The sequence below is a fragment of the Cervus elaphus genome, chromosome 1 (genome assembly GCF_910594005.1).
Source record: "Cervus elaphus chromosome 1, mCerEla1.1, whole genome shotgun sequence".
NCBI lineage: Eukaryota > Metazoa > Chordata > Mammalia > Artiodactyla > Cervidae > Cervus > Cervus elaphus.
Genome location: NC_057815.1, coordinates 38,762,288 through 38,789,379, shown reverse-complemented (window position 1 = coordinate 38,789,379; position 27,092 = coordinate 38,762,288). Strand labels below are relative to the sequence as shown.

The window sequence follows — 27,092 nt, the reverse complement described above, 5'->3', positions numbered from 1 at the left end:
CATCCCCAAGAAAAAGAAATGCAAAAAGGCAAAATGGTTGTCTGAGGTGGCCTTACAAATAGTTAATAACAGAAGAGAAGCAAAAGGCAAAGGATGAAAGGAAAGATACACCCATTTGAATGCAGAGTTCCAAAGAATAGCCAGGAGAGATAAGAAAGCCTTCCTCAGTGATCAGTGCAAAGAAATCAAGGAAAGCAATAGAATGGGAAAGACTAGAGATCTCTTCAAGAAAATTAGAGATACCGAGGGAACATTTCATGTAAAGATGGGCTCAATAAAGGAGAGAAATGGTATGGACCTAACAGAAGCGGAAAATATTAAGAAGAGGTGGCAAGAATACACAGAAGAGCTATACAGAAAAGATCTTCATGACCCAGATAGTCACACCCAGATGGTGTGATCACCCACCTAAAGCCAGACATCCTGGAGCGCAAAGTCAAGTGGGCCTTAGGAAGCATCACTATGAACAAAGCTAGTAGAGGTGATGGAATTCCAGTTGAGCTATTTCAAATCCTAAAAGATGATGCTGTGAAAGTGCTGCACTCAATATGCCAGCAAATCTGGAAACTCAGCAGTGACCAGTGGACTGGAAAAGGTCAGTTTTCATTCCAATCCCAAAGATAGGCAATGCCAAAGAATGTTCAAATTGCTGCACAACTGCACTCATCTCACAGGCTAGCAAAGTAATACTCAAAATTCTCCAAGCCAGGCTTCAACAGTACATGAACCACAAACTTCCAGATGTTCAAGCTTGATATAGAAAAGCCAGAGGAACCAGAGATCAAATTGCCAACAGCCACTGGATCATCGAGAAAGCAAGAGAGTTCCAGAAAAACATCTACTTCTGCTTTATTGACTACACCAAAGCCTTTGACTGTGTGGATCATGACAAACTCTGGAAAATTCTTCAAGAGATGGGAATACCAGACCACCTTACCTGTTTCCTGAGAAATCTGTATGCAGGTCAAGAAGCAACAGGTAGAAATGGACATGGAACAACAGACTGGTTCCAAATCGGGAAAGTAGTACGTCAAGGCTGTATATCGTCACCCTGCTTATTTAACTTACATGGAGAGTGTATCATGCGAAATGCTGGGCTGGATGAAGCACAAGCTACAATCAAAGTTTCCGGGAGAAATATCGATAACCTCAGATATGCAGATGACACCACCCTTATGGCAGAAAGCGAAGAACTAAAGAATCTCCTGATGAAAGTGAAAAAGGAGAGTAAAGTTGGCTTAAAACTCAACATTCAGAAAACTAAGATCATGGCATCCAGTCCCATCACTTCATGGCAAATAGGTGAGGAAACAATGGAAACAGTGAGAGACTATTTTGGGGGGCTCCAAAATCACTGCAGATGGTGACTGCAGCCATGAAATCAAAAGACGCTTGCTCCTTGGAAGAAAAGCTATGATCAGCTGAGACAGCATATTAAAAAGCAGAGACATAACTTTACCAACAAAGGTCCATCTAGTCAAAGCTATGGTTTTTCCAGTAGTCATGTATGGATGTGAGAGTTGGACTATAAAGAAAGCTAAGTGCTGAAGAACTGATGCCTTTGAACTGTGGTGTTGGAGAAGACTCTTGAGGTCCCTTGGACTGCTAAGAGATCAAACTAGTCAATCCTAAAGAAAATCAGCCCTGAATATTCATTGGAAGGACTGATACTGAAGCCGAAGCTCCAATACCTTGGCAACCTGAAGCAAAGAACTGACTCATTGGAAAAGACCCTGATGCTGGGAAATACAGAAGACAGGAGGAGAAGGGAACAACAGAGGATGAGATGGTTGGATGGTGTCACCGACTTGATGGACATAAGTTTGAGCAAACTCCGGGAGTTGGTGATGGACAGGGAAGCCTGGCATGCTGCAGTCCATGGGGTTGCCAAGAGTCAGACATAACTGAGCACCTGAACTGAGCTGAAATAGAATCTAAATAACTAAAGTTGGTGGTGGGGGGTAATCAAACCTAAAAATGCAGACCATTTAAGATAAGGAATGTTCAGTGTACTACATATCAAACCCCATCGATCAATTTACACTTCTAGTCAAGAGGGACAACAAGAATTAGATTTACCTTTTTGCCTGAAACAATCAGTGCACAAATGAAATACAAAACAAGAAGATGGATATCAGGGACAAAAGACAGAAATCCCTGATAAACAGGAAACAAGTTATGTAAGCTCTGTGATGTCTGCAGCTTGCGGCCTTGAGAAGATTTTCAGGCTGCAGTGTGGAGATGGGGGTGGGGGGGCAGGCAGAGTTGGGCCAGTTCCCTGAGATGAGTGGATAAAGCTGAGGGTTCAGGGAAACTAAGGCCACTAGAATGTCGATTACACAGTACTGAAGAAAATTAAGTTGTACTGAGGGAAAACTAGAGATCTGCAGAAAATTTCCTCCAGTATTCATAGGGTACTGATCAGCAATACAGGACTGATGAAAGTACCCAAGGCTGGGGAAGAACTATCCCAAAGAATTAGAAATAATTCTACCCAACATCCACATAGGACTGAGAACAGTATCTGGTATCTCTGACCAGATGGAAAAGCTTCATAATTTATGAAGTAACTAGTAGAGTATTCAAAAGTGTCTTGCCACCGTAATGGGGTGAAGTAACCCTAGACTAAATATTTCTCAAATCCTGCCTAACAAATCTTAAAGCAAGACCTAGAGTGATACAATTGTTAACAACTGTGTTGTAGAATAAAGCTCAAGAATATTTACCGAAATATGAAATGTCAAGCAAGCAACATGGTAAACTTCACAATGCCTATCATTCTATCAAAATTACAAGGCAAGCAAAGAAGCAGGAAAATACATCCAATAAAGAGAGCGTGAATCAAAAGAAATTAGAATTAGCAGACAAGGACATTAAAAATTGCTATAACTTTATTCCATATACTCAAAACTTTAAGTAAAAACAGTAAAGATATATTTTTTAAGAGGTCCAAATCCTGTGTTAATTAACTCCATGGGCTGCAGGGGTAGGGATGGAATCCTGTATACATGATAAAATGAAATGAAGTCACTCAGTTGTGTCCGACTCTTTGCAACCCCATGGACTGTAGTCTATCAGGCTCCTCCATCCATGGGATTTTCCAGGCAAGAGTACTGGAGAGGGTTGCCATTATACATGATAACATGTGATCATATACATGGGATATTTATCATATATATTTTATATATATATAATCATCAAGTTGTACACCTTAAATATCTTACAGTTTTGTCATTTGTACCTCAACAAAACTAAAAGAAAAAATAAAAACGAGAAAAATAAAGATCCAAATCAATTTCTAAAGAGAAAAACTCCAGTGTCTAAGATGAAGATTATATTGGAATTGTTCATTAGACACTGCAGAAAAAAAAAAGATTAGTGGACTTGAAGACAGCAATAGAAACTATACAAAATGAAACACACAGAGAAAAAAAATTTTTTTAATAAACAGCACATCAGTGAGCTAAGGGACTATATCAAGCAGCCTTATATAAGTGTAATCAACTTCCAAAAAAACAGGGACAAAAAGGTTTTTAATAATAGTCAAAATTTTTCCAAATTTACTGAAAACTACAAATCCACAGATTCATGCAACTCAATGAACCCCAGGAAAACAAACATGAAAAAACTCCATCACAGCACATTATAATCAAATGGCTCAAAATCAGCTAGAGAAAAATGATACATATATGACAGCAATTTTTTTATAGGAAAAATGCAAGAGAACATTTTAAAAAGATAAGAATGCTTCATTTTCCTGCACTTCACTTTATTGCCCTTCACAGATACTGCATTTTGTTTTTTTTACAAAAGGCTTTTGGCAACTCTGTGTCAATCAAGTCTACTGGTACCATTTTTCCAATAGTTGCTCACTTCATGTCTCTGTGTCAAATTTTGGTAATTCTTACAATATTTCAAACTTTTGTGTCAAATTTTGGTAATTCTTACAATATTTCAAACTTTTAAGTTGTTATTATATTTGTTGTGGTGATCTCTAATTAGTGATCTTTAATGCTAGTATTGTAATTGTTTGGGGTGCCACAAATTGTACCCATATAAAATGGCAAACTTAATCGATAAATGTGTGTGCTACAAATGCTCCACTTACCTGCCACTCCCCAGACCCTCTCTTCCCTCTTCAGGCCTCCTTATTCCCAAGACATAATAATATTTAAATTAGGCCAATTAATAACTCTACAATGACCCCAAGTGTACAAGAGAAAGAAGAATCAAACATTTCTCATTTTAAATCAAAAGTTAGAAATGATTAAGGGTAGTGAGGAAGGAATGTCTAGGGCTGACACAGGCTTAAAGTAAGGCCTCTTGCACCAAACAGTTAAACAAGCTCTGAATACAAAGGAAAAGTTCTTGAAGGATATTAAAAGTGCTCCTCCAGTGAATACATGAATGATAAGAAAGTGAAACAGCCTTATTGCTGATGTGGAGAAAGTTTTAGGATAAAACTTTAATTTACGAAAGTCTGGATAGATCAAATCAACCACAACATTCCCTTGGGACAAAAGAGCAAGGCCCTAACTGTCTTCAATTCTATGAAGGCTAAGAGAGGCGGGGAATCTACAGAAGGAAAGTACGAAGTCAGTAGAGGTTGCTTTCTGAGGCTTAAAGAAAGAAGCTGTCTCCATAACACAATATTACAAAGTGAAACAACAAGTGTTGATATGGAAGCTACAGCAAGTTATCCAGAGGATCTAGCTAGGTTAATTAATGAAAGTGTCCATGTGAAACAAAAGATTTTCAATGTAGATGAAATAGCCTTATATTGGAAGAAGATGCCATTTAGGACTCTCATAACTAGAGAGAAGGCAATGCATGGCTTTGAAATTTCAAGACACAGGCTGACTCTCTTGTTAGGGGATAATGTAGTTGGTGACCTGAAATTGAAGCCAATGCGTCTCTACCATTGTGGAAATCCTAAGGGTCTTAAGAATTAATTATTTAAATCTACTCTATCTATGCTCTATAAGTGGGACAACAAGGCCTGGACAATGGCTTGCCTATTTATAACATGGCTTACTAAATAGTTTAAGCCTACTGCTACCTATTGTTCAGGTAAAAAAGATTTCTTTCAAAATGTTACTGCTCACTGCCAACACAACTGGTCACCCAAGAGCTCTGGTGGAGAGACAAGATTAATGTTGCTTTCATGCCTGCTAACACAACATCCATTCTGCAACTCATGGATCAAGGAGTAATTCCGACTTTCAAGTCTTATTACTTAAAAAATACATTTCAGGGGCTTCCCTGGTGACTCAGTGGTAAAGAGTCACCTGCCAATGCAGGAGACACGGGTTTGATTCCCTGGTCTGGGAAGATCCCACATGCCACAGAGAAACTATGCCTGTGCACCACAGCTAATGAACCCATGCTCTGGAGCCCAGGAGCCACAACTACTGAAACCCGCACACCTGAAGCCTGTGCCCTGCAACAGGAGAAGCCACCACAATGAGAAGCATGTGCATGGCAACTAGAGCGTAGCCCTCGCTCAACTTAGAGAAAAAGCCCACACAGCAATGAAGACCCAGCCCAGACAAAAATAAATAAAATACATTTCATAAGGTTACAGCTATCATAGATACTGTGATTCCTCTGATGGGTCTGGGCAAAGTAAACTGAAAACTTAGAAAAGCTTCACCATTCTAGATGCCGTTAAGAACATTCATGATTCAGAGGAAGAGGTCAAAATATCAACACTAACAGGAGTTTGGAAAAAGTTGATTTCAACTAAAATGAATGAGGGGTTCAAAACTTCAGTGGAGGAAGTAACTGCAGATGTGGTAGAAACAGCAAGAGAACTAGAAATAGAAGTGGAACCTGAAGATGTGATTAAACTGCTGTGATCTAATAAAATGTTCACAGATGAGGAGTTGCTTCTTATGGATAAGCAAAGAAAGTGGTTCTTGAGATGAAATCTACTACTGGTGAAGATAATGTGAAGATTGTTAAAATGACGACAAAGGATGTAAAATATTCCATAAACTTATTTGATAAAGCAGGAGCAGGGTTTCAAAGGATTGACTCCAATTTTGGAAAAAATTCTACACTGGGTAAAAGTGCTATCAAACAGCACTGCACATTGCAGAGAAATTGTTCATGAAAAGAAGAGTCAATCACTGTAGCAAACTTCATTGTGGCTTATTTTTAGAAATTGCCACAGCCATTCCAACTTGTAGCAAACACCACCTTGATCAGTCAGCAGTCATCAACACTAAAGGAAGACCCTCTACCTGCAAAAAGATTATAACTTGATAAGGGCTCAGATTATTAGCATTTTTTAGTAATAAAAATTTTTTTAATTAAGGTATATACATTGGGGGTGGTTTTAGACATAATGCTATTAAACACTTAATAGAATACAGCATAATGTAAATATAACTTTTGCATGTACTGGGAAACCAAAAGTTTGTGACTCACTTACTATAATATTTAGTTTTTAGTGGTGATCTGGAAGCGAACCCACAGTATCTCCAAGGTATGCCTGCATTGAAAGGGAAAAGAAAACTGTCAACTTAGAATGCTATACCCAGCCAAATTATATTTCAAAAGCAAAGGTGAAAGAGACTTCTTCAGTCATGGAAAAGCTAAATGAGTTCATCACCAGCAAGACTGTACTGTAAGAGCCATCAAAACAAGTTCTTCAAGCAGGCAAATACCAGATGGATATTTGGAATTACACAAAACATGAAGAGCTCCAGAAATAGTAACTTTCATAAAAATGTTAAGATTCTTTTCTTATTTAAATCTTCTTAAAAGAAAATCTATTTAAAATAATGAAAGCAATGACAACAAAGAACCCAAAACAACAAATAAAAACAATTAAGTGCGGGTGTGTGTGTGTGTGTGTGTGTGTGTGTGTGTTAGCTGCTCAGTCGTGTTCAACACTTCAACTCTTTGCAACCCTATGGACTGCCACCAGGCTGCTCTGTTCATGGGATTCTCCTGGCAAGAATACTGGAATAGGTTGCCATTTCCTTCTCCAGGAGATCTTCCTAACCAAGGGATCAAACCCAGATTTACCACATTGCAGGCAGATTCTTTACCATCTGAGCCGTCAGAGAAGCCCCATATGTGTATACACATGTGCAAATGTGAAATGAATAGCAGCAAAAGTCTCTAGCAAGCCTGAACAGAGTGTGGGAAGGAAGTAAAATATTCCTTTATCAGTAAAATATTCCTTTACCTAAGCCTGGACTATAACTTGAGACAAAGGTTACAAAAATTCTAATACTCTATATCCCTTGATTTGGAAAGACAGAGAAAATGTTATTTTTAATAAAAATAAAAATTATCCAAACTGACTTTTGAGAAAGTAGAAAATCGAAACAGATCAATAACCACAAAAGACATTGAGAAGTAAACTGATTAAGTCTAAGACTCAGATAATTTTAATAAAGGAGTTTGACTAGTTCTAAAGAAACAGGTAATCCTATTATTCCATTTTTTTCCAGGGCAAAGAAAAAATAAGCTTACTAATTCATTCTATAACACCAGCAGGATCATAATTCTCAAACCAAACTAAACAATTATTTTAAGAAATCTCAAGAATATAGATCCAATAACTTAAAATTTTGAAAAACAACATTCTAGAGTGTATTAAAGGCACAGCATATTGTGATACAATTTTTATAATAGGATACAATGATGGTTCAGGGTTAGGAAATCTATACCAGAGAAATTTTTGATGTGGAAGTCTCCCTTTTCTATTCAATTATTTGAGCAGTGTTCTTTATTCACTCATCAAAAATTTACCATGCATTGTATATATGCCAGGCACTGGATACTGGGAATTCAGTGGTGAAAATATGAGGTCCTGGCCTTCATGGAGATGTCTAGTGAGATACAACTTAAAAGACAGTTTTAATACAATATAAAGGCTATGATGAGCGCCAAAGAATTGCTTTTGAACTGTGGTGTTGGAGAAGACTCTTGAGAGTCCCTTGGCCAGCAAGGAGATCCAACCAGTGCATCCTAAAGGAGATCATCCTGGGTGTTCATTGGAAGGACTGATGTTGAAGCTGAAACTGCAATACTTTGGCCACCTGATGAGAACAGCTGACGCATTTGAAAAGACCCTGATGCTGGGAAAGATTGAGAGGAGGAGGAGAAGGGGACTACAGAGGATGAGACGGTTGGATGGCATCATTGACTTGATGGACATGGGTTTGGGTGGACTACGGGAGTTGGTGATGGACTGGGAGGCCTGGCGTGCTGTGGTTCATGGGATCACAGAGTCAGACACAACTGAGCAACTGAACTGATGGGAACACATAAATTGGTATGTAAACTTTAGGGTGCTGTTAGAACATCCCTGTTGAGATGATTGCCTATTCTAGAATGGTGGCAATGGATACAGAGACAAAGGCCCTACACAACATAGAGTGGTATAAAATTTCCTGACTACTGATTGGATGGAGGAGGGTGGAGTCAAAAGATTCTTTAGGGGGAATCTTAAGGTATTCAGATAAATGTATTATACATTTATTATGCATAAAAGGGTAAAATAAGCGTCAAGTTTGAAAAAGGTATAAACATTATTGCAGCAAGTTTTATGGCATTGTTCTGTCACTATGAGAAAGTCACAGTGTTAGTATATACTGTTTACAAAACACTGGACTACAGAACCCTGTTGTTTTGCAGAACAACTTATGAGAGTAGTTTCATGTAACACACACTGGGAGAAATTGCTCTCCATAAAAACAATTTCTTCCTTTCTGCTCCTGCAAGTCTCAATATCTCAGTGCAGTCTCACCACCGGTATTCAATTCTTCATGGCTATCTTCTTCTATCCCTTTATACCAGGGTTCCCAACCTCCTGGATATAATGCCTGATGATCTGAGGTGGAGCTGATGCATTAATAATGTACACAGTAAATGTGATGAGCTTGAATCATCCTAAAACCATCCCCCCTACCCACTCCAGTCCATGGAGAAATTGCCTTTCATGATACCAGTCCCTGGGGTCAAAAAGGTTAGGAACCACTGCCTTATACAGCACATGTATTTAGTTAGGTTACTTTCAACTGGGTGAAAAAAAAGTGAAAAAAGATTCACTGGGACCTCATAAGGGGTGTCCCAAAAACCATTAAAAGAAAAATTTTATTCTGAACCAGTGACCGGTAAATCTATATGAAGGGATCTGACCCACAGGTAAGTCACAATATAGTATTAATTTTTGTTACTATCTACAAATGCTAATGAATAAATTTCCATATAGGTAAGACAAGTGAAACTAACAGGCTCATTAGAGACAATGACCTGAAGAATTCAATGGACTGTACAGTCCATGGAGGGGGGGGGGGGGTCACAGTCAGACACGACTGAGCAACTTTCACTTTCATTAAAGACTTCTATTTTAAATTTATTTTTTAATTGAAGGATAATTGCTTTACAGAATTTTGTTGTTTTCTGTCAAACCTCAACATGAATCAGCCATGAAGTGAAGTTGCTCAGTTGTGTCCAACTCTTCGCGACCCCATGGACTGTAGCCTATCAGGCTCCTCCATCCATGGGATTTTCCAGGCAAGAGTACTGGAGTGGGGTGCCATTTCCTTCTCCAGAGGCTCTTCCTCACCCAGGGATCAAACCCGGGTCTCCCGCATCGTAGGCAGACGCTTTACTGGAACTGCTTTGTTGTTGCTTAGTTGCTAAGTTGTGCCTGACTCCTCTGCTGCCCCATGGACCGTAGCCTGCCAGACTCCCCTGTCCCTGGGATTTCCCAGGCAAGAATACTGGAGTGGGTTGCCTTTTCTTCTCAAGAACTGCTTAGAAGGACAGAAACCTCTGATCGTAATGCTCTGTGTGCTAGTAACTGTACAGCTTCACATACCGAGGCACACAAAAGTGTGCATATTTAAAAACAGAGAAACACAAATGTACAAATTCCTAGACACTAGGGAGAGTAACCAAATTAGTTTACAGTGCTTAGTAACATAAACCATGTGTTACTGAAAATCTGACTGTAACATATTAAGTTTGATATGTTCAAAAGGTTTATTTCAAGATGCTCTAAAAACTGACACTTTTAACACCAGGCAATCACTGAATAAAAGTATGTTGCCACTTTTTTGTGTGCAATGTCCCTAAAGTTAGTGATGTCAAAAAAAAAAGACATACTCTTTCATTTTGTTTTCAATATATTAAAAAGCAACATAGTACAAATGCTGTAGTTAATATTAAAAAGGATCCAAATTTTACAAGGAATTAATTTTTATAAACAAGTTCTACAATGAAAGGGAAACAGCATCTTGATACATAAAAGTGTTGTTAAACAAGATTTAAAAATTTTTAAATCAGAAAATGTTTCAGACTAAATTCTTTCAAATGTTCAAACAAAAACAAAAAGTAACCTGTACAATCTCCATAGTAAGATGTGTCCCTGTACACTTGTCCTGGGTACAATGTTAAAATTTTCAAAGTTTGAGTCATAGAGGCAGTACTTTAAAAAGTACATTTTCAGTAAAACATTTTACCATTTATCCAACTATGCACTTATATTTTTGTTCTTCCAGAAATAGGGGATTTAATATTAACACTGTATTTTTACTGTAAAAAAATACATTTAGTGATATTTAACTTCCTGAGTGGCCTCAGTCATACATCGATTTAATGAGCAAATTCTAAAATTTTACAACAAAATAGCATGTGTAGATGTACACTTCTATGCTCAAGATCATGTCACAGAACTTACACCTAAGTTCTCTGAAAAGTTAAATATGGTTTATCCCCAAACTTTATCAAAAAGCTTTCTGTTAGTAAAATGAATCACTGAAGTTAAACATTTTCTCATTTATTAACAAAATACTGAGTCAATTCTGATGATCAACTTGAAAATTTTTCACTATACACCAAAAATCTGATTCACCAACAAGAAGCTTCTTGCAATACAAAAAAATAAGATAATTAAAATATTTTCTTCATAATACAACTAATCCATATAATACATCCTTTACTCAATTGTCTAAAATGATTAGGAATTGTGGCACTTCTTTTGCATAAAACCCTTTCCTCTTTTTAAAACCCTGAGGTGAAAGGTTATGAATGTAATAAAACTAGAACCACAATTCTTCTCATGTCTGTATTGAATTGCTACTGGGTTTTAAAATTTTTACAAAGAAATTGTGGCAACTTGTAAAGCTGCTCTATAGTTTTTTAAGAAAACATTCTCAGAAACAAAAAAAGGACCTAAAATGACCCTATGAAAATCCTTATAACACTTGTTAGTGTCGAGATGAGCGCCATTTTCCATTTCTACCACTGTCTCTTCTGTTATCATAGTCATGGCTCCAGCCATCGTGATTCCTGTCTTCATAGAAAAAATCGTCTCTGTTTCCTCTGTAATGATGGTCAGAGAGATCACTGTAACGCTGTTCACGGCTGTAATGTCTATCCATCACGTAGGGATAAGAATTCAGTCTGACTTTTCTCTGTGATGATGGTGTATCTTGGCGCCACTGGGAGCTTGAAGACTGGTTAAAAGTATGATTATGTGACTGAACTGATGGGGAAAATCCTGACTGATCCAGATGTGGAGAACCAAATTTCCCTCCATATGACATCTGTCTCAAAACACTGTTCATCTGAGCGAAGAGGAAAAGAAGAAAATGTTAAGCACAAATATTTCTAGGTATCAAAGGCAACAGACATCTAGCCAATGTTTAAACACAATAATGGAAAAGCAAAATCATTCTTGCCTATCTGAATTTTAAATTAAACACAACTAAAAATAGTAGAAATGGTGAGTGAAATGGACTAGTGAGGAGAAAAACAGAGGTAAGTACTAAGTGGCTAGATCACTGGTTCTCAAATTCTGCCTATGGGAAGATATAAGGCAATGATGGTTTTTTTTTAATGGTTCATAGCAAAATGAAAGAAATACGTTTATAAAAGGTCATATCCCTTTATACTAATTTCTCAATTTAATTTTATTTCACTCTTGTATTTTATTCTGCAGACTATGAAATACACAAGTCTAGGTACCATGAGCCAAGTTGTGATTTGGGCAAAGAAAAGAAAAATACAAATATGAGAAGCAGCTCTTCTATTTATCTTTGATCTTATAAATATATATTTCAGCCTAGTGAAAACTGAAATCTACAAAGATCATGCTAGTCTAACTAAAATTTAAGAAGTTAAAAAAGAATTTTAACTTAAGTATGATTTTTCTTTTTTAGCAACTCAAGTTGAATAATCAGCTTACCACTGCTTGTCTCTGAAAATTTTCTGAAGATGAGAAAGATCTTTGAATTGTCTGTGATGATGGAGTCATGTTATCCACCGTCCTTTCATGAAAAGTGAAAAATAAGAAAATCAACATATAATCATTCATTCAACAAATAAACATGTCAATCATGAGCAAGACACAGTCTTCAAAGATAGGAATCAATAAAACCAACAAGGTATCTGCTCTCAAGGAGCCAGGGGTAGGGATTCAGACAATAAGAGAATTTCACATGGTTATAAATACACAGTAATATACAACTATAGAGGCAAGCTGAGGGGAGAGAGAGGGGATTCTATTTTAGCCAACTGGTCAGGAATGGCCCTTCTAAAAAGGAAATATTTGAAGTGAGAGCTGAACAAGATTACCTGAAGGCAACACATTCCAGCTAAGGGAAGGACTAGCAGTGGTGAGCAAACTATAGTCTGTGGGCCAAACCCAGTTTGTGCAAAGCTTTATTGGAACACAGCCAACCTCTTGTTTTTGTGTGGTGCTACAATGGCAGAAGAAACTAGTTCTTTATAGGGGAAAAAAAAAACCTGTCAATTTACAAAGGAAAAAAAAATTGTCAATCCCTGGGCCAACAGTGCGAAGGCCTAGACTGAGCACTAAAATGAAAAGGATTTGATCAATTAGACATAACAGGTGAGGGAAACAGAAGAAAGAAAAGATAAAATCTAGGGCTATACCCTGGTGGTCCAATGGTTAGGATTCCACGCTCTCATTGCCGAGGGCCTGGGTTCGATCCCTGGGTTGGGAAGATCCCCTGGAGAAGGGAACAGCTATTCACTCCAGTATTCTTGCCTGGAGAATTTCATGGACAGAGGAGCCTGGTAGGCTACAGTCCATTGGGTTACAAAGAGTCAGACATGACTGAGTGCCTTTCAAAGAAAAGAATTACTGAGACAGGAAATAATAATAGGCTTTGGGGAATAAGGAATTCTATAACATAAAGAGAATATTAATTTTAAGGACTTAAACCTTATTTCCCACTTCCTAAAGAAGTAACTTGCTCTACAGAAAAGTTCAGAAAAGGTTTTAATTTTATCTTAAAATACACCATTGGAATCAAACCACCAATTGATTTATCTTATAGTTTAGATCTTTTTATTTAGGGGTCTTTTTTCTTACTTTTCTAAAGCAGAACTATTTTACTTATACTCTACAAAGAAAGCTATTTACACATTCGTTCATTCATTCATTCCACTGAGCACATGGGATCTCAGGTCCCTGTTCAGGAATCAAACCCATGCCCGCTGCAGTGTAAGGGCAGAGTCTTAACCGCTGGACCACCAGGGAACTCTCCTATTTTGTTTTCTTAAATCATATTGTGTCTGTATGCCAATGGGGTAAAAAGTATAATTTTACTTGTAGAGAGTATAAAAATCAGATACATACTAACACTTGATTATAACTATTTACTTGTGTATTTCCCCCCCTCCAAGAATTTCTGCTGCTGCTGCTGCTGCTAAGTCGCTTCAGTCGTGTCCGACTCTGTGCGACCCCATAGACGGCAGCCCACCAGGCTCCCCCGTCCCTGGGATTCTCCAGGCAAGAACACTGGAGTGGGTTGCCATTTCCTTCTCCAATGCATGAAAGTGAAAAGTGAAAGGGAATTTCTAAGACAGGTTAAAAACTTTTTTCCCCCCTCCACCTAAGATAACTTACAAGTTTCTATCATAGTGGTTAGAGATGCTTCAAATTCCAACTGTACTGAAAAGCATTTAAACACAATTTCAGCTGGCAAGAAGAGCATACTCTTCCAGATTTCTGCTTTCTTAGAATTTCACCTTCCAGACTCTTCATATTCATTCACCCACTTCTTTTCAGCTCCTGGCACCATCTTAATCCAAACTATCAACTCAACCCCAACAGCTTCCTTGCTTCTAATACCAATACTTTGCTACCAACAGATTCATAATTGGTCTATATTCACCCTTGTCTCCTTCAATCCATTCTCTCCCAGTGCAACTAAGTAACTCACTAAAATACAAACCTGTTCCTTTTACTATCCTACCAAAAATATTTCAATGTCTTCCTACTGTTCTTAAGGTGAAATTCCAAAATCCTAATTATGACATATAAGAAAGACCGTATGCCATCTGGCCTCTATTTACTCTGACAGGAACACCAACAACTCTCCATTTTTCATTCATTATGATCCAGGTACACTGGCCTCTCTCAGGTTCTCATTCACTTATCTCTCCTTATTAAAACTTTCTAAACACTTTCTACTCATATCATGTGGGTGTGCTCAATCACACTGCCTGGGTTTGAAAACAGGCTCAATGCTTATGAGCAGTTCACACTTGACCAAGTTAACTACAACCCTCATTTTCTTCATACATAAGGTAGAGATAATTCTTACCTCATAAGACTGCTGTGAGGGATAAATGAGATCATAAATACAAAGGACTTGGTGACAAATCTGACAGGTGACAGGATTTTTTAACTCTTTCTTGAATGAACCCCAATACGATTGATAAATTGCTCTAAGGACATACCAGGAAAAAACTATTCCTAGTAAAACATCAGCCTCCCCAAAGAAAACTATTTAAGTAGAAATAAATATGGTACCTTTTCTAATCCTTAGTAACTAAGAGGGATTTTAGAGATCATCTGAATCAACTTTTTTTCCTTACAAATGGAAAGACAGGACCAGAGACTAGCTCAAGGTTACACAATTATTAAGAGACATATTTAGAATCCAGCTTTATGAACTCTTAGTCTGTTTACTAATAGGTATTTTTAATATGCAAGTAACAACCAATTAGTGGTCATAAAACTAATGTGAATTTTAAAAAATAAAGCAGAAAACAGAGGGTAGTACAAATAGCAAGGGTTAAGTAATGTTCTGAGAAATTCTGTGCCAGTATATACATGTATGTGGGCTTGGGTATATGTCTTTACAATGAACATAGTTATACATGTATTTATTTTAAGGGAACTATATACAATGGGCCTATAGTCCCCTTAGAATAGATACTATGTGTAACTATAACCCAAAATAGCAAATACAGCAGCAGAAAGAGGTAGGAGCATAATGAAGGAAGCCAATCACTCATGTGTTTTTTGAGATCACAACCTAAAAAAATTCCTGAAAAATGATTTTTAAAATAGGTGTAAAACATTACCTGCTAGGAGACGTGGAAGTAGGGCTTGAATTTCCAACATGATGCTGGGGATATGACAAACTGACCTCCTGTGAGGCATGGCTACTTCCTAAATGAAACAATTCGAGAAATTCTTATTGTTAGAAAGTTTAATTTGAAGTTTTGTATTCCTCAGCCCAATCATTCCAAAAAAGGTAGACATAACACTTAAAGTGAAAACCTCAAATTTCAGTAAATTGCTTTATAGTTCAGAGAGAAAACTAAGTGTCTAATACCAGATATATTTTAAACAAAGCGTTACAAATAAGGTACTACCCAATGTATAACAATGTAATAAATACCCAATCTGGCCATAGTACTCTGATCCCCACACTAAATTGTAAAACTGAATACAAGGAAAGTTTCATCCTTACATGATCATGTATCAAAATTTGTAAAAGTAAATTACAAAGCAGTCAGGAAGACTTTCAGGCAATAATCTTTGTGCTTTTAGAGCATGAACCCAAAATCGGTCATTCTAACAATGAAGGTTTATGTTCTGAAAATTACCACTTTCAAAATCCATACTGTCAGTATTTTTATTGTCAATACCCATTTTTAGCGATATATATATAGTTTACTGTTTATAAAGCTTAAACCATTTTCACCCAAAAACAGGTTCTCAAAAAGAGAGGTTCTCTAAAACGGAATAACAAAATTAAAAACAAAAAACAAAGCAGTGAACAATCTCTCTGCCCAAATCATCAGTAAATAGTTACCTGATCTAAACTGAATCTTGATAGGCCTTCCAAAAAGTTTGATTCCATTAAGCAGATTCATGGCGTAAGGAACAGATACTTCATGTTTGAAATTCACAAACGCAAACTGCTTCGGTTTACCATCCTTGTCTTTTGGAATTTTCACTTTAATTACTGGACCAGCCTACAGACACAAAAAATTGTTCAGAATTTCAGTAAGGCAGTTTCAGGAAAATACTCAAATTTCACAGTTTATAATGTAACCATGGACTCTTACAAAACGGATACACACGGATCTCCCTCACGGTTAAAGATCCTATAGATACGACTGAAAATTAGGTTAACTTACTTCGGGGGAGGGAGCCCATAAGGAACTGGAAACCCAATCACTGAATTTACACTTCACTGCACTTTATGACTTTAATGTCGCGGACAACACCCATCGTTTCCCCACTTCGTAGAAATTAACGTTTATCAAGAGCAACAGAAAGTTTTCTTGGACTAAAAGTTCACTTTTGCATTGATCAATCAAACTATTACCAGCTGTTGGAGGGTACAACTGGAGGGAACAAGTTTAACACGTTTTAATACAGATCTTAATACAGAAACACTACAATGCCGCTTTCCTACGGAGTCTGAGTCTGAGCTTTTTCTATGGAGTCTTTCCTTCTGAGTCTGTCTTTGCTGAAACTTTGTAAGAAACTTAAGTGGAAAATGGATAATAACAAATTGAAATAAAATTTACAAGCAGAAGATGAGAAAAGGAGGAAAAGTGCAGCTCAACGAAGGACCCATACGTTTGAGGTTCCTTAAAGAGCCTGAATCTTTACCACAGGAATGCCCGATTGAGAACCCACCACCACCTTTAGTCTTCACTTTGGCCTGAACTAATTAGGGTTCTTCTCAGAAAGCCCCACGTAGCGAGCGCCTCCCTTTCTAAGCGTGACCCCCGCCTCCAGCCCGCCCACCTGTCAGGGTGCCGGGACGCACCGTCCCGCTTCCGCCAAGGAAGAGCCGATCGCCGTTGGGCCGGACCCTAGGCGGGCCGGAAAACGAAAGGAATAGGCTTATCCCAGCCGCTTACCTGGTGGAAAAGCTCGAAGAGGAGCTCCTCTGTCACTTTCGTTTCAAGGTTGCCCACAAAGAGAGTGCGATCAGCTTCGGCTGCCGCCGCCCCCATCTCAGCGTCGCCCCCTCCCGAAAAAGGCCGAAGGGTCGCCGCCGACGCACGCACTGCGCACTCTCAGAAACCCCACGTCCTCGCGCACCCAGGCGTCACCGACGTAAACGTCAATCACGCCGGCTCTCCGCAGTGTTGACGTGCCCTGACGGACTGCGCATGCTCCGAGGAGAGGGCTCGGAGAAGGCTCCTGGTTGCCAGTGCTGTAGTGATGGCTTCCTGTGAAGTCGGTCTCCGCTGTCGAGATCCGCTGAATTGATCTGCGGAGTCGCGAAGGGCCTACCTTGACCGAAAGACGTAACATTAGAAACTACGGGCAGTGTTTGAAGATGGCGCAGAACTCTGTGTCCCTGTCCGCCGGCGATCGAAGGAGCCGGGTGGCTTACCTCAGCGCTTCCCACGGTGACCTCAGCTCATCGGCTTTAGCGTTGGCGATGGTCTCCGGAGACAGCTTCCTCGTTACCAGGCCCGAGGCGATTCTTCCAGAATCTGTTCCTCGATCCTCTGTGCGGCTGAACTTCCGGACCGAGAGCCGTCGGGCGCCTGGTGGCGGCCGAAGCCCGACCCGCTTTAATGAGGGAAGGGAACTGGAGGCGCGGAGCCGAAGCCGACAGGCCAGATTCTCACCTTACCCGGGCCCTGCGGTGAAACTCGACCTTCTAAGAAGTGTCCTGCAACAGCGTCTGGTGGCACTTGGAGGAGTTATCGTAGCCCGTCTTTCGGCTTAAAACCAATATCTTCCTCGGCCCTTCAATTAGCGTGTAAACAAGGCCTCTCTCTAAAATACTTTCTTGGTGCAACCGAAGTCTTCTTTTTAGAGGAGCATCTTTTCTCTAACGTAGCGCATTAGAAAATGTTTGCAGTTACTTGAGTCACACGGTTTTAAATAGCCATGATGATTAGGTTGGAAGGGAGGAGGAGCAGAGATTCCATTGAGGTGGTCACAAAGCTGAGCTGATTGGATCATCCTTCCCAGAGGTCAATACTCCCTTTATCCTCCCAACAAAGAATCACATTTTTCTCTCTTTCCACAAGTCTTACGGACCTCCCTGGCATATTCTCCTACTTTGAGACTTGTAATTCCGAGCTTCCTTAACTGCCTACCTTTCCACCTCGGGCTAATATTACCTTTACTTCTGTTGGTTTATTACTCTGGCACGTCCTCCCACCTATGGTCCTACACTTAATCCTATCATTTTGTCCCTTACACTTCTTCCATCCCCATCCTCCATCCTTTCTTAAGGAATGTCTATAGACTTCAGTCTCTACTACACTAAAGCAACAAAAGCAAAACCTAAACCTTGCTGCTCCTTTAAATTGTTAAACGGATTTACATTTCTTTATGTGCCAAAGGTTCCAAATTAATTTTTACACTGTCATTTTATTACTCGCAGTCAATCCCAGCTTCCTTAATCTGAATCTTGTCCCCAAATAGGCAAAAATTGGAAACCTTCATCTTACAGTCTACTACTGTTAGGAAGCTGATCATGTATTCACTCTAGCATCTTCCTTAAACTTTCCTGTTTGTCTTTTCCCATTCAAACATTAAATTATATTTGAAGATCTTCCCAGTGCTAAGCACTTTAGATGAACTTTTCCTAGTCCTGCTAACAAGGAGATCAAGCATACTTTGGATTTAGTGGCTAACAAATCACCAGGCTGGATTGTCCATTAGGTCAAGTGATGAAAATAACCCTGGTTGCCATGGCTTTCCATAATATTGCACTATCCTGGTTCTTCTCTTAACCTGGCTGACTACTCTTTGAAAGTGTTGCTCAGCCACCTTGACTTTTTTCGACCCCTTGGACTGTGTAACCTGCTGGGCTCCTCTGTCCATGGAATTCTGCAGGCAGGAGTACTGGAGTGGGTAGCCATTCCCTTCAGGGGATTTTCCTGACCCAGGAATTGACCTGGGTCTCCCGCATTGTAGGCAGACTCTTTACCATCTGAGCCACCAGGGAAGACTACTCTTTAATCTGCTAATAATTTTGTCTTAATCATATATTCCCCAAGGTTTAAAGGGTGATATTGGGAGAAAATAAGTGGATTTTGTAAGTGTCAAATCTTAATGTTAAGCAGGTAAGAGTTTAGCTTTTTCCCAGTGGACTCTGGTCTATAATTGTGTTAGATAAAACAAAATTACACACACACAAAACAATTGAATTGTGAAAACTACATTCTAAGAAGAATTTCGATAAACCAAAGAGTGCCCATATGAGTGATTAATATAGTGAGAGGTCTAGAAACCACCTCTTAAGAAAAATGTTTGACAGGGTAATAATAGCTACATTTTATTAAGTACTGTGTGCAAGGCAATGTGCTAGGGGCTTTTATTGTTTATTCAGATATTTATTGAGAACTTATTCTGTGCCTGCTACTACCTGTTTTAGGTATCGAATAAAGTGGTGAACAAGATAGATAAGGTCTCTGCTCTTATGGAGCTTTATATATGTCATTTAATTTTCATAACAGCCCATAACAAAAGTATTATACTTCATTTCATTGTTGAGTAACCAAGGCACGAAGAATTGAAATAAACTTTCCAAGGTCATGCAGCTAGGTAGAACCTTGAAGCCGTTCAACACAGGTTCCTCATTAGAATCATGTAACACCAAAAAGGACTTGAGTGACTATTTTCTCAATTCTCCCAAAGATAGTATCTAACTAATGCTATTCTAGTAGCTGAAAAGAAGTTAGTTCATAATATATGGATTCCTTATGGTGGCTCAGAGGTTAAAGCATCTGCCTGCAATGAGGGAGACCTGGGTTCGATCCCTGGGTTGGGAAGATCCCCTGAAGAAGGAAATGGCAACCCACTCCAGTATTCTTGCCTGGAGAATCCCATGGACGGAGGAGCCTGGTGGGCTACAGTCCACGGGGTCGCAAAGAGTTGGACACGACTGAGTGACTTCACTTCAGGCTGGATGTGGTTGAGAAAGAATCCCAAACCTATAAGTGAAGAGTTTGGAGAAGGATAGTAAAATTAAGACTGAAGGTAAGAAAGATTTTCATAAAACTTAGGGATGCCTAATGGTGAAAAATACCACTTTACAAGATAATGAATTAACTGCCCAAAGTTCTCATAGAGGCTAAATTGTGTCAGTTTTGAAATCAGACTAGACGACATCTTCAGTTCTTTCCCATTTGACCTCTAATTCTACACTTTAAATTAAAAACTTGATTAAAATTGAAAAGAGAGAACTGGGGGGTGAGAAGAGAAAAATGAAGTATGATACATAGGATGACCATATTTACCGTGCAAACCAGGGCACTTAGGAGGGAAAGGGCGGTGGGTATCAATTATGTTTTACTTTAGCAACAGGCATAAAAAAGGGCTGTCCTAGGCAGCCAGGTTGGATCATATCACACTAGGAGATGCTACAACATTAAATACATCTTTGAGACATATTCCTTAGCTTCAGGGAAAGAAGGCTGAGATTTGTGAAGGAAGGGACAAAAATTTGGCATAAATGTGCACAGAAGCATGCAAGAGGAAGAGAACCCAGTGGAGTGAATTGGTTTCTGTTTGTTCTCACATAGGGTCATCAGAAGTAGGGATTTGATTAAATAATAAATAGTGTACATGTGCCAGAAATAAAGAAAATGATACAAAAAATTGTTTGATAAGAGTAGAACCTTGTTCACATAAATTCTGCATCATTTTATTTATTTTTTGGCCACACCACCAGACTTACGGAATCTGAGTTCCACGACCAGAGAGCAACCCTACACACCCTGCAGTGGGAGTGCAGAGTCTTAACCCCTGGACCACCGAGGAAGTCCCAATGCTTCATAATTTTAAATCTGAGCTGATGAATCTCTAATTTCTCCTGGTTCTTAACATTTGCAACTGTCCAAGTAACAACATCTTCATAGAATCAAAAAGACTGTGTTATGGAAGCAAGGACTGATAGAAACCTCTTGAAATGATCTAAAGCAGGAACAACTAAGTTTCCCAAAAGTGGTCCATGTTATTAAAAATCCAAATGTTGTTATACAAAATGACTTTTAAGTATCACTGCCTGTATAGCATGTTACCATTCTAAAATAGATGAATTTTCTAAGACAAAAAATAGTCCCTCAGTACTCCATTGTAAGTTTTAAAAAAGCCATGGTAACTTCCTTTTTGTTTTTATAGACCTTTGTTTATTGTATCATACTAGGCAACTGACTAGTATGTGTTGAAGGTAAGTTCTATTAGTATATTTACTTCCTCTGTTCGTCAGCTCTAAAAGTCTTTAAAAGAATGCCCGTTTGGGGTACAGGAAAAAGGAGGCTCTCTCAATAGCTGGATTTGGTGCTAAGCCTAATTCTGACAGGAGTAACTCAGCAGAAAGAAAAGAGTCCTATGGGAGGGAAGAGTAGGTAGACTTTTAATTTTGAGGCTTAGCTGTATTTCAAACAAAATTATGTCTTTTATTCCTTTGGTGAATCTATCCAGATCACACTCAGGTGCAACTTTTTTCTTTGCAATTTCCAAGAGTGTGTACGCTAAGTCCCTTCAGTTGTGTTCAACTCTTTGTGACCCTGTGGACTGTAACCCACCAGGCTCCTCTTGTCCATGGGATTCTCCAAGCAAGAGCACTGGATTGGGTTGCCATTTCCTCCTCCAGGGGATTTTCTCAGGGATTGAACCCATGTTTCTTGTTTCCTGTGTTGGCAAGTGTGTTCTTTACCGCTGACGCCACCTGGGAATCCCAATTTCCATGAAAAGTACTCTTATTTCCCTAGCCAACCAGTGTGTAAGTTTGAATGCCTATGACTCCATACTACCTATTTTCCTATCTTTATTGCCTATGTCCATTCAGTTGCAAAGTCCTGCTCCTTTTATTTTCACAATGTACATATGTTAACATTTATATATATCTCATCACCTATACTGTATTTACCTGAACATCTATCCTGTTTTGTTTGCTCTGTTTCTCTGCATCCTAAGTGTGTATAGCTGCAGACCAATAAACTCAAAGCATATCTCTCTGATCCCATAGTTAAACTATAACTTTACAGTACTGACTGTCAATTACTCCAGTGTTAACCATAGTATATCCCACAGAATCTGTATGAGAAATACAAGATGCTATTTTGAAAAAAGACACAGTAAAATTGACAAGTGCATGTTTTATCACCTTCTTAGGGAGACATAATGTATAATAACTTGTTAAAATTTCTGGTAATTCATTTGCAGGATCGTAGTTATCTGATTAAGGATCAAACCCATGCGCCCTGAATTGGAGGCTCAGAGTCTTAACCCTTGGACCATGAGAGAGGTCCCTCAGGCCGGCATCTTTATTCCACATGATTTCTGGTACCTGTCTATGTCTTTGGCGAGTGGGTGGGAGAATGGAGGCAAGCAGGCAGCTACAGATTCCCAGCCACTGAGGAGGAAGACTGGCTTTGTTACTAAGAAAGGGCATTTAGGAACATCCCCTAATGTATATGGGTAGGTGCAATTATTAAGTGTGCTAATAATGTAATGTTAAAAAAACTTATGGTTCACCTGGCTTTTATTTCACTAGAATATCTGAAGGTAGCCCTACTTCACAATACACTTCTGAATCAGAGGAGAAAAATAATTGTCTTTACTGTCTTTCCAATGAATACAGTAAGCTAAAGACCTGAGAGTGGCTGAAGCAATGAAGCTTTAAAAACTGTACATTCTTTAAACTGACTTTTAAGACTTTCCATAATCTGACCAAATTATATTGCCAGTCTTCTTTCTTACTCTTAATTCCTCCAGGTGATTGCTGCTCTTATTTTGCCTCTATATCTATGCCTATCCTAATCCCTTTAACTAAATTACTTGTCCTTCACATTTTCTACCTGTTAAGTGTTTATCCATCCAGATTGGTTCAAGTTCTTTACTGTTGCAAAGGAACACACCCTTTTTAACCAGGTTAAGCAAAACATGGACTGTATTGACTCACAGAACAGGAAAAGTGTGGTAACTTCTGATAGTCTACCTAACTAACTATACTTTGTCTATAGCAACACCTTGGTTCTTCCTTTCTTTGGAACCACCTCCTTCATCCTCTGTTCACATGTTTGCAATAAGGCTTCACACCTAGCTCTGGGGATAGAGGTGTAATCTAGGTCTTATCTCCCTTACTACATTGTCTCAGGGCAGACCACTTGTCTAAGTTAATCTTTATATATATATTTGAACCTATTAAGTGCCCCCAAAGTAGAAATTTAACAAATGCCTGTTAAATGAATGAATGAACTTCACAGATCGGCTATTTCTCCATGGACTCAAAATCCAAAAATGGAACACTCCAGGAAGGGAAGTGCAGGAACTGTAGTGTAAACTTAAAAAAAAACACACACACACACATCATGAGAGCTGAGAGTTAAGTTTTATTTGGGGGTGAAATGAGGACTGCAGCCTGGGAAACAGCACCTCAGGTAGCTCTGAGAAACTGCTCCAAAGAAGCAGGGGAAGGTCAGTATATATGAGATTTTGGTGTAGGGGGAGTACATGCAATGACGCACATATTTTTCCTGAAGGTTTCGTCTGCTCTCGTGAAGCTTTTGCTAGTCATGAGAAACAGTCACCACCATGAAGGGTTTTAGTACTTTTCTAGATATGAGAAAATACAAGAATTGGGCTTATAAAATTGGCTCCTGAAAATATCTAACTATCTGAAGACCTGTCCTGCCAGTCCACGTCCTCCTGGGTATGGAGGGTGTCATTTCTGCTGTCCACCCTGAACGCCTTTCAGCAGCTGCAACAGCACATGATTTCATCTTTCTAGAGGTCAGTGGCAAGTGCCCATGGCAAGTGTGAATTTGTAGTTGACAGTAGTCTCTGGTCTAGGTATCCAGTTGCTTGAGCAAATTAGAGTAAAATGATAAGACTAAGTTTTCTTCAATTAAAAAAAAAAAGCCATGTCTTTGTAGCTTACTTGGTCTGTTCTTATAAGAGTGAGAACTATGCTCTTCACTTTCTATATTTTCATTGGAGGCCAAATGTGACTATTATTCTGATTATATAGCATTTATTTTATCATCCTCCAAGAGCTGAGTATTTAAAATTTTTCAAATTTTTCACTCTATTAAATAACTTAAATAAACATCTCAGTTTATAAGTAAAAAAAATGAGTTTTGTTTGAAGGTTTGCTTCAATTTAAAATCAGTTTGTCTCTAGGAACATAACCTAATCCAGTGAAAGTGTTAGTTTCTGTCTTGTCCAACTCTTTGCAACCCCATGGACTGTAGCTGGCAAGATTCGTCTGTCTATGGAATTCTTCAGGCAAGAATACTGGAGTGGGTTGCCATTTCCTTCTCCTGGGGATCTTCCCGACCAAGGGATCAAACCTGAGTCTCCTACACTGCAGGTGGATTCTTTACCAATAACCTACAAAATCCTACACCTAATCCAAGATAGGGACAAATATTTATGCACAAATATTTATGCAGATGGGGCTTCCCAGGTGGATAGCTGGGTAAAGAATTTGCCTGCAGTGCAGGGGATACAGGAGACTCAAGTTCGATTCCTGGGTCTGGAAGATCCCCTGAAGGAGGGCATGGCAACCCACTCCAGTATTCTTGCCTGGAGAATTCCATGGACAGAGGAGCCTGGCGGGCTGCAGTCCATGGGGTTGCAAAGAGTTGGACATGAATGAAGCGACTGAGCACATGCATGCACATTTATGCACATAAATATTTAATTTAATTAAGAATTCCCTTCTTATAATTTTAAAATATGAAAAAAGTTCCATCTAGTCAAAGCTACAGTTTTTCCAGTAGTCATGTACGTATATGAGAGTTGGACTATAAAGAAAGGTGAACTTTTGAACTTCAATGTTGGAGACTCTTGAGAGTCCCTTAGGCTAAAAGGAGGGCCAATCAGTCAATCCTAAACTCATTGGATCCTAAAGAAATCCTAAAGAAATCAGTCCTGAATATTCATTAGAAGGACTGATGCTGAAGCTGAAACTCCAATACTTTGGCCACCTGATGTGAAAACTCATTGGAAAAGACACTGATGCTGGGGAAGATTGAAGATAGGAGGAGAAAGGAATGACAGAGGATGAGATAGTTGGAGGGCATCACCGACTCGATGGACTTGAGTTTTAGTAAGCTCTGGGAGTTGGTGATGGACAGGGAAACCTGGGGCGCTGCAGTCTGTGGGGTCACAAACAGTTGGACACAACTGAGTGACTGAACTGAACTGAAATGTCTAGACGACAAGTAAAGAAAAAAAACAAAACAAAACAGTACTTACTATATGCCAGGTCACTACTGTAACTAAGCAGGACCCTATGGTCAGTCCTTCCTCCATACCTTCTACTTTAGTTCCTTTCTGAAGTACTTGGATAACAGTATTTATGCACATTTCCTGAGTTGTTTTACAGATGTGAACCCCCGCCACCGCCCCCCCCCCCCAATCAAATGGAAGATGGTAACTACTTGACAACCATGAGCACAGAGCCCCAAGCCTACTGGAGCCTAAGGACTGATAATGTTAACCCCTGTGACACCACCCTTGTTACCTCATGATCAGCCAGTCAGAGAATTGTGCATGAGCTGATCACATAACCTGTGACCCCTCCTCCCTCACCTGGCTTTTATTTTATTTTAGCTACATGACATTGTGCAGCTTTCTGGATCTTAGTTTCCCCACCAGGGGTTTAACCTGGACATGGGCATTGAAAGTATCAAGTCCTAATCACTGAACTGCCTGGTAATTCCCTCACCTGGCCTTTAAAAATGCTTTGTTAAAAGCTTTTGAGGAGTTTGGGGTTTTAGAGCACCAGCCATTGTCCTCCTTGTATTAGTGCATTTACAATAAACATTGCACTTTTCATCACCACAACCAAGTGTCAGTAGATTGGCTTTACTGCTCACAGGCAAGCAGACCCAAGTTTGGTTCAGTAGCACTAATAATATTGAGAAGATGGAATTCTTTTTGCTAAGATGGAATTCTTTTTGCTTAGCTGGAATTCAAAGTTGGTCTTCCCTATCATCAGAATCAAAAGCAAAAGCTCATCTGAAAATGCTGTTTTTTAATAAATTGTATATATTTTATCTTTGAAATTTTCTTTTCATCTGTACCACCAAATACTGATATTAGCCCATCAGCATATTGTTTTAACTGAACATATTCACTGGAAAGCATTTATGTAATTCTATTAAATTCTTCTTTTGATATTTGCCTTTTAGCATGCCATTGCATTGTAGATTAATTGAAGTTTAGGCAGAAGCTCCTCAATTATATGAAAATTATCTTTGCACTTAGATCTAGATCCAAAAGGCTGATGGAATTGTAGTTTGAACTGAGAAAATGTGTCTTCTATTAACTTGTTTGAATATGGAGAACTCACTTATTAATAGCTGCTGCTGCTGCTAAGTTGCAGTAAAGTATATAAAGCAGCTTGAAATTGTTTGTGATTCAAACAAGGTTAGTTGTGGAAATAACTCTACCACAGGTTAGGTGTGGTGTATAAGCTCTATTTTGCTTTATAACTTTAGGCTTAATTCACAGAGAAACATTATTAAGCCTGCAGCAAAAGCTAATTTCCAAAGTCATTCACAATTCCATAACAGTGGTCTAGGGCAGTTCTTCTAACCACTTAAAAATATACAAACCCAGACTTCCCGGCAGTCCAGTGGTTAGGACTCCACGCTTCCACTGCAGGGGTTTTGGATTTGATTCCAGGTCAGGGAACTAAGATCCCACATGCTGCATGGCCAAAAAAAAAGCAAGTATGAACCATTCTTAGCTGAAGGTGTCTGTAAAAATTGGCAAAGGGCTGGCCTTTTGCATCTTCCCATGCGTGGGAAGATGCCAGAGGCCTTTGAGCCTTAGTTTGCAGAGAATTTTAGCA

The 27,092-nt window shown here is 39.0% G+C and overlaps 2 protein-coding genes across 3 annotated transcripts; one reads left to right on the top strand and one right to left on the bottom strand.

The window, feature by feature from the left end:
- Window positions 1-10,131: 10,131 nt before the first annotated feature.
- RBM7 (RNA binding motif protein 7) lies at window positions 10,132-17,301 on the bottom strand. 2 transcript variants are annotated; one of them, XM_043899715.1, is made up of 5 exons: window positions 17,170-17,301; window positions 16,107-16,269; window positions 15,370-15,457; window positions 12,215-12,296; window positions 10,132-11,594 (listed from the first exon to the last, which is right to left on the bottom strand). In XM_043899715.1, exons 1-5 carry the CDS (start codon window positions 17,263-17,265, stop codon window positions 11,235-11,237), a joined length of 789 nt encoding a protein of 262 aa, XP_043755650.1. In that variant the 5' UTR covers window positions 17,266-17,301; the 3' UTR covers window positions 10,132-11,234. The 2 variants fall into 2 exon arrangements, with proteins under 2 accessions (XP_043755650.1, XP_043755659.1); XM_043899724.1 differs by lacking the exon at window positions 17,170-17,301 and adding an exon at window positions 16,883-16,998.
- Window positions 17,302-17,544: 243 nt separating this feature from the next.
- Window positions 17,545-18,051, top strand: C1H11orf71 (chromosome 1 C11orf71 homolog). The gene has a single exon (XM_043899737.1). The coding sequence runs from the start codon at window positions 17,595-17,597 to the stop codon at window positions 17,991-17,993; it is 399 nt and encodes a 132-aa protein (XP_043755672.1). The 5' UTR covers window positions 17,545-17,594; the 3' UTR covers window positions 17,994-18,051.
- The last annotated feature ends 9,041 nt before the right edge of the window (window positions 18,052-27,092 follow it).